This window comes from Sphaeroforma arctica (genome assembly GCF_001186125.1).
Source record: "Sphaeroforma arctica JP610 unplaced genomic scaffold supercont1.688, whole genome shotgun sequence".
Taxonomy (NCBI): domain Eukaryota; class Ichthyosporea; order Ichthyophonida; genus Sphaeroforma; species Sphaeroforma arctica.
The window spans coordinates 41,853-50,113 of record NW_014039870.1 but is presented as its reverse complement, the minus strand read 5'-3'; the positions used below and the strand labels follow the sequence as shown (position 1 = coordinate 50,113).

The following is an 8,261-nucleotide window of genomic DNA, read 5'->3' as shown; positions in this document are numbered from 1 at the left end:
TATAATTTTTTTTGATTGAAAATCCAAATTTCAAGTCAACGTTTTGGTGGGGTCTGTGGGTTTTTTGAAAGTGGTATTCAGCTCTACACTGGTGAACTACTGGTCACCGAAATTTACGTTTCGGTGGCGAAAATTTGAATCAAAGGTCCGTCGTAAAAAATAAATATGGGGAAGTGAATAATAAATTTGGGGAAGTGAAAAATAAATATGGGGAAGTGAAAAATAAATATGGGGAAGTCAACTGATTGGGTGCATAATAATAAATGGTTTAACCTCGCTCAATCAAGATGGGATCCATTTACAATTGATATGTTCACCGCAGAACATAACAAACATCCTAAAGGTGATGCCTTTCATCTTGACATATCATAGCATACTGCGTGGGCTAACCCACCTTGGCAACTTATCGCACAGTTGTTAAATTTTGTTAATACTACTAAATCTACCATTACGCTGTGTTGTCCCTTACGTAGCTTCGACCCATGGATACGTGATTTAATTAATATGATACAAAACGAACCTGACAATGTCGACCGTGAAACCGACACGTTCTTGTATCAGGGATCCTATTCTACTAAGAAGACACCTTGGAAACACAACAATCGTTTGTCGCATCGGTCCTGCAGGTACCACTAAGTGGAAACCCTCAATCGAGTTCTTAGCTAAACTAGAGGAGTCTAAGGAGTTTGAACAAAAGCTCAAGACTTGTACAACACATGCACCCAACAAGAATGCAGTCGAGGTAATGCCGATTGAGACGGCATTAGATCGTAAAAACATGGAACTAGCTAAGTACATGGATCAAAGACTCAAAGCTCTAAGAGAGCCTGAAGCTCGCACTCAACTGCTTAAAGCGTTGCTTAAAGAGCAGCCAGGAGTTGCAAAACAACTGAAGAAGATACTTTAACAATCTAATGTTGTTAATTACGTATCTCAGGAGTCTATCCCTCCTAATACTGAGGTTGCTCTATCTAACGGGACTATGGTTCATCCAGCCAGCGTTACACATAATCTGACTGACTTAGAAGAGCTCGAGAGTAGAATTAAAATATTACATAATTTAACTCATCGAGCATATGAGCATACTTACAAGATGGCTATTCGTGCAGGGCTTGATCACCCGGCGCTGAAAGAACCCATACGTGAAGTATACCGACGCTGTACTGATTGTGAAAAGAACCAGATCAAGCGCTACGGTTGGGCACCCCAAAAAAAGGTGGGACAGAAGACCAACCGATGCGCCGAGTCATAGTCGATTGATCCAAGCATACTGGCGATGTATATATCTGTCATTTCTTATGTGTTGCTTCGGGCTATAGCTTGCTTTATGCAATACCGAACAAACGCCCGCAAACAGTGGCAGAGTTATACTATCACATCTTTAATGACTTCGGTTTCCCCCGAGTACTATGTTCTGATAACGGTAGTGAGTTTTGTACCGACGTAATGGAGGCACTTATATTCGTATCAGGCGTGACCCATAGGCGTGGTGTTTCTTATAAACCTCAAACGCAGGGTGCGAACGAGACACGTCGTAGAGAACTAAAGAAGCTATTGCATACCGCACTAGATGACGTTGAGGATATGTGGCCTTATCATTTGAGATAGGTTCAGACTCAAGTGAATAACTGCATGAATCCTCAAACTGGAACATTCCCGTTTCACTATTCTTTGGCCGCCATAGTGAATTACAGCAACATTTGACAAAACTGCGCCCGAGAAACACGTTACTCCGTGGCTACAAAAGGTCGAGCATATGCAGAACGTTGTTTACCCCTGTTTACTCGAGCACAAAATTCGTGTCCTACTTAAAGCGTATGACCGATGGAATAACACGAAGAACATTGTTCAGTTCAAAGTTGGCGATTATATTCACATTATAAATCGCAATGCCAACGCTACCGAACTATCTTCTAAGACAATTGGACCTTTTGTTATTTCCTACCATGATGAAAAGAGTGATACTTACGAAGTGAATGACATAGATGGTACTAGCGCAACTAATATAGGCACTCACCGTATCCCTACCGCCGAACTCTCATTCGCTCGCTCATTTGATTCTGATGACCCAGTTATGGAGTCACAAGTCAAAGATATAATTGACAAAACATCCGAAGACGGTTACACTTACTACAAGACCCGTTTTATGGATGGGACAGTAGCTTGGCTAACCTCCGATGCGTTTCGTGAATCTCGCGACTTCCTTCGTATTTCTAATAAGAAATGGAATAAGCATTTACATAAGAACACACGAGATAAACAAAAAGGGGTTCCTCAGATAACTACATATTTGCCACCTACTTCATATGTGACTAAATTTTCTGATCTGCTTACCAACAGAGCAGAAAATTCTTCGAACTTACTGACTAATGAAGAACAACTTGCTACTACCTTACCAAGTAATAAACGTAAGGCGCCTAAATCGGAAATGGCTACTGGACCAAATACTAAACGACATAGAGTACAACATGAGTCTTGAAATCGTACATATAGGCACATACTTACTCGATAAGCCATGGCCGAAACAGGTTTACTTTGGTTTTCGCTTTACGAACTAGTCCGTACCTTCACGTACGTCTGTAGTCCTAAAAGCTACTGGGGGCTATGTAGAAATACGGCCTCCTGTCAGTCTGAAATATCAAGATCAAATGAGATAACACATTGGTTTTGTTTGTATTTGAAATAATTTAATACAAGTTATTTTTCCAATATTTCCAAAGTGTTCTAAATTCACTTTGATGGCTCCAGTATGACTCATTTACTTGGACCTATTTGAGACGATAGTAGATGTAGGATATTATAAACTAAAATTTTATAATCTCTGAACTACTACTTACAGGTTTTGGTCTTCCCGCCAATCTGGGTTTTAGGGTTTTGGGTTTTTATTTTTGTTTACATCTACTTTTGTCCAATTATTTTAGACTATTTTATAAGTCATATATAAGCTATATATGTAGGATGTAGACGGACAATGCGCTAGAAGTTGCAAAGATCCAAATCCTATCTGTGGCGCGCACAAATGTGTTGGTTGTGGGAAGGCAATGCACGCTTTCTGTCGCGTGACAATTGGCGAAGGATTTGGTAGTAATAGCAAGGGATACTGTCTATTGAGCGATGGATGTTAACCACCCGCAGCAAAGCAGAAAGACAAAGACGTCGATAAACCACAAACCAGCACAAAGAAGAAAGTCTCTAAGAAAAGAGTTATACGCAAGCCTTCGAAGCAGAAGATACAATTTTCTGATGCCAGTTGTAATGTTGTAGACGCAGTACAAATCAAAACATGAATCTAAAAAATAGGTCCCAGGCCCCATATGACCATTGTTGTCTACCTCTATTATTATCCAATTTTTGGCCGAAATCGGACCCTAGACAAAAATGGAGGTTTGACTTTATATAATTATGTACCACTACATACCTACTACCTACCGTTTTTTTGGGGGAGAAACCATTTTTTTTATTACATTTCTTATGTCGACAAAAAAAACACAACTACAATTTTCTATAAATGTGTATTTTTAACCAAAAAATTGCCTACTAACCGGGTCAGAATTTTGGGGCAGGGCAGTTTCGTTTAAATGCAGAAATAGGCCAAAGCATAATTTGTCACTCGAGACGGATTAATCACACACTTCTGATCAATTGTTGTTTTTACGCTATGTTCATAGCACCAATACTTCACGAGTAATTAGCGTGCCGGTACCAGAGGGTAGGTCGAATTTGTGGTAGGTGAAAAACACGATTGTGACATGCTAGCAAGGTCAAAGAAGCATTCAAGGGTGTTATATATCGCTCATAAGGTGTATGGTAGGGTCACATAAGCCCATGGTAGCATAAAACAACGATAGCAGGTGGTCACGTTGCGGAATGGTGTAATGACCATCGATTGATGCATGCATTGAATTGACTTTTATTCGGAGGTTAGTGGTGCTATGACGGCCTGTGGTTGCATACCCCAGGATGTGTGCGACGAATGCAGATGACGTTGTTCACTATGTAATAGTGCGTGCAAGAAGTGTAAGTGTGCTTGCAACCGTATGAATGGCGCTAGGAAACATGGTCGTCAGAAGGGATTCACCAAGGTAGTAGGCGAGGTGCAGCGTACTTCATCAGGACGCACATCAGCTAAGAAAGCACGTTTAGATATTGCGGAGAGTATACGTGCGCTTGATACTCCATCACGTGCTATGAGTGCGCCAAGTGAGACATACACACACTCTGAAAGTCAAAACTTTGTCACAATCAGCACGAATAGTAACAAACGTCTAAATACAATAGTAGATATCTCACGGACATTTGGATGGAGTCGTAACAGTAGAAAGGCCTTGCCTAGTACAGAATTACGCACTAACAACACTGAAATCCAAAGAACACATCCAAATGACTGGAGTTGCGTGTCTCAAATTGTGCTCAAGGCTGCTACCCGTGTAGCAAACATAGTATATCCAGCCGATGCAGATGCTTTGTTGCGTGACATTAAGAAGCACGCCCAAGGATGGGCGAGATGTCGACCTCGTGGCGAACAATATGGCCAATCGTACATGAAGAAGTACGTAGATAACATCAAGGAGATGTTCTACAAAGGTGAGGCTGATTCATTGCTTAAGGTGCAGCCTGGTTCAATGCTTTCACAACTAAAATTAATGTATCCTGGCCGATACTCTCTACTTAACGAAATGGATATACGGACGCTGATATCTACGTTAACAAGCGCGAAGAAAGCAGCGGATGCTAAGCGGAAGACAGAGATAGCGTAAGCAGAGAAGGAGGCTCTAGAGATGGCAGCAGCTGCTGCGAGAGGTGAAGAGTACGCTCCCGCTGCAGGCAAGAAGGCGCGCAAGAAGACAATAGCTTTTCGTAAACGGTATCAAACTGATATAGAAAGTATATTGGCAGACACACGGATATCAGGTGGCAGGAGGCTATACCTTTGATGAAAGAAAGGTACGCCAAAGAGGATGGAAGCCCGCCCGAAAACTTCCCAGAGGATGCACGCCTAAAATCCAAGCTCACTTACAGTGAAGGGGGGGCAAATTGGTACAATTGGAAGGGTAGCCGACACATTCAACGCAGAGGTGAGGTCTATCTCTACGTACGAGTTTAGTGCGGTGTGTAATGGTCTGAATTGATCCCAGGAGTGCATCCAAAACGTTGAGTTTGATATCGTGACCTGTGATTTGACCGGAGAGTACGCGTTGCTCGACGTGCAGGTACAATGTCAGGCCGAAACTGCGGACGGACTACCCCAGGAGTGTCCTACTGTGCCGGCTGGCATAGCCCCGCCCACTATCAAGTTCTTCCTGAATACTAACAACTTCTGTGAAGTGGAGGAGGTGCAGCTAGACGCTCTGTTTGGTGAGTATCGGGGTATACAACACAGATGCGTACGATATCGTACAACCCGTCTTTGATCTCGGCTGCATGTCGTATTGGCAGATCAGGCTGAACACGAGCGTAAGCGGCGTCTCTCTATACAACGCCGAAGTAACATATGCCGACCGGACCACCGACGGTGACTGTTCAGGCTTCGACACCTATCTCGGGGATGTATCTGGTCCAGACAACACGATCACCCAGGTATACAACCCGAAGGCACAGACCATCTCCATGCCCATACAGATCACCGCACACATGGCGTGTGCCACCTCCGATAGAACCGGCAACATAGTGGCCATGAACTCCACTGTGCTGGTTGACTACGACGATGGGAGTGCTCGCAGGCGGCGTGGTGTGACGCGGGTCGGGGTGCGAGAAGCACGGGAGCTGTACGTACAGGAGGAGACTGGCGTACGCTATACGGCCGCGGATCTACAGCTTGACCAGACACCCAGGCACAGCACGGATAAAGAAGAGAGGGATGGTGGTAGTCATGGTAACGCGACACGCGTCATTGCAGCTTGTGCGGTGGTCCTGGTACTGTGTCTGTGCTGCTGTGCTGGGTTGTGTGCACTGGTTATCAGGCGCCGACGGAAACGGTATTGGGATGCGAGAAAGCAGCGAGACTTTATAACGTCGTATAGTCAGGGCTCGGGCATGAACCTTGGGCAGCAGTCGAGCAGTAGTAAACTCGGTGGGAAGTTCAGTGTGACTCTTAAGACGAATGCAAAGGTGTAGGTAGAGATGGGGGATGGAGTAGGTAGTGGAGGATGAAAATATAGGTGGCGGGTGCGAAGGATGCACGGTACGATGGTATGTGGTTTACAAGCGTCGACTGTACATGGTCTCGTAGCACATGATCAGACGTTAAGACGTAATGGATATCGTACGCATATTTAGTACAGGTAGAGCGTAATGGATATCGTACGCATATTTAGTACAGGTAGAGAAGGATAAGAATATAGATGGAGAATGAATAGCAATCGGCATTTGATGGTACATGAACCCTAAAACCCAAACCCCGTGGTATACCAACAGCGTGCTGTCTAGAGGTGTGCCTTGGAGGTGGACTACTTAGTCTATCGTACAGGATTCCGGAGGACACACGTATTGTGCTGTATCTGAATATGACAGGATGTCACGAATACGACACTACAACGGGACACCTGTATGACCTTTGTCAGACCCTTAGGTCTGATTGTGTGTGGTTAATATGGTGTGCGTGCGCTTCCAGGATGCGAATCTATGGGTTACATCGGAACATATATGAGATTCCCGCATAACCACTATAAGAGACATCCCGTGGCCAACCCAGGGACTGGGATAGAGTCGCGTATATTTGAGTATGTATCACACGCCCAGGGTGGGTATTGAGGCGTTAGTACAACTTAGATTACCGAGTTCGCCAAGTGGTGCCAAGGCGTATATACGTTGTACTGTGGCAGGTATACAAGCACCACATCCAGATTCAGAGCTTTGGAGAAGAGCGTGTACATGCTCTAGGATGTGAGTTGCAAGCGGCACCTCCAAAGACTCAAGGGCTTGGTATTGAATCATGCACTTCACTGTAGTACAGGAAAGATATTGTACGTGCAGTCGTATGATCGTAAGTAGAAAATAGAGGCCAAACCGATAAAGAACCAGACTACGACGGAGTCTGGGGCAGTTAGTCGCAAGATGAAAAGAATAGCATGCTGTAAACACGTGTCGTACTAATTTACGTTTTTATTTATACTCGGAGATGCGGTTTAGTTTTAGCCTATCCTTTTACTCAGATTGCTGTAACCAATACCCACGCATGTCATCATGAGTGTATCTGTCGTCGTATCCGGTACAATCCTGGTAGGAACACAACGGACGGAGAAGCCAAAACAATTGAGCATAGCGCAATAGGAGGATATATGAGATGGAACTGGTGGTCTACGGTGAATGCCCAGGCAACCGTGTGACAGGCAATAGGGGGGTGAGTTGCTTGATGTAGGTAAATGAGTAGTGATAGCAATCTTGTGGCGAGCAATAGGGGGTGAGTTGCTTGATGTAGGTAAATGAGTAGTGATAGCAATCTTGTGGCGAGCAATAGGGGGTGAGTTGCTTGATGTAGGTAAATGAGTAGTGATAGCAATCTTGTGACAGGCAATAGGGGGGCGAGTAGCTTGATGTAGGTAAATGAGTAGCATGTAAATATAGGCCACGGCCACAGGAGGCTATGGAATAGGGGGATATGAGGTGAAGTCATCGATCGGACAAGAAATGCAGTGAAACTAGACAGGAGGATATGAGGTGAACAGAAGACATCCAGGGAATGAACAAGCAGCCTGGTGACAGACAAAAGTGCCTTGCGGTAAATTGTGTGTGCGTGTGTGGGGGGGGGAGGGGGGCAACCTCGTTCTAGCGTATAACTAGTTGAATCAGATACGGAGATATGAGGTAAACAGTGGTAGATAGGACAAGCAATACAGCAATAAGACATGGGACATGTGGACTGATGCAAATCACTAAAGCGATGTGAAGAAAATACAGTTGGAACGGCCCATATACAGCTGGAACTGATCTTTTAGGGTTCTGGGGTTCTAGGGTTTGTATATTGAAGGAACTGCGCTTAAACCCTAAACATAAACCGTCACATATCGACTTCAGAAATGTGTATATAGATTGCATGATAGACATGCGACGAGCATACTGAGACAACAGATATATAGTCGGACTTCTACTTTACACTCAACTACATAGCTGATTGCATGATCATCAACAGAAAAAAAAAGAATATTAACAGACATCGTGCTTGTATAAATAACAGCTGTCACATGGTTGTATACCATATTCTGAGCAACACATTATAAACATCGGTAGCATTAATACTCACGTTTATGATGTATATGTATACC

At 44.0% G+C, this 8,261-nt stretch overlaps 2 protein-coding genes across 2 annotated transcripts; both read left to right on the top strand.

The window, feature by feature from the left end:
• Positions 1–3,644: 3,644 nt before the first annotated feature.
• SARC_08061 (hypothetical protein) lies at positions 3,645–4,757 on the top strand (the record flags this gene model as incomplete). The annotated part of the gene is made up of 1 exon (XM_014297977.1): positions 3,645–4,757. The coding sequence occupies exon 1, from the start codon at positions 4,038–4,040 to the stop codon at positions 4,755–4,757; it is 720 nt and encodes a 239-aa protein (XP_014153452.1). The 5' UTR covers positions 3,645–4,037.
• A 664-nt stretch (positions 4,758–5,421) lies between these two features.
• On the top strand, positions 5,422–6,114 carry SARC_08060 (hypothetical protein; the record flags this gene model as incomplete). The annotated part of the gene is made up of 1 exon (XM_014297976.1): positions 5,422–6,114. One exon carries the CDS (start codon positions 5,422–5,424, stop codon positions 6,112–6,114), a length of 693 nt encoding a protein of 230 aa, XP_014153451.1.
• Positions 6,115–8,261: the final 2,147 nt, after the last annotated feature.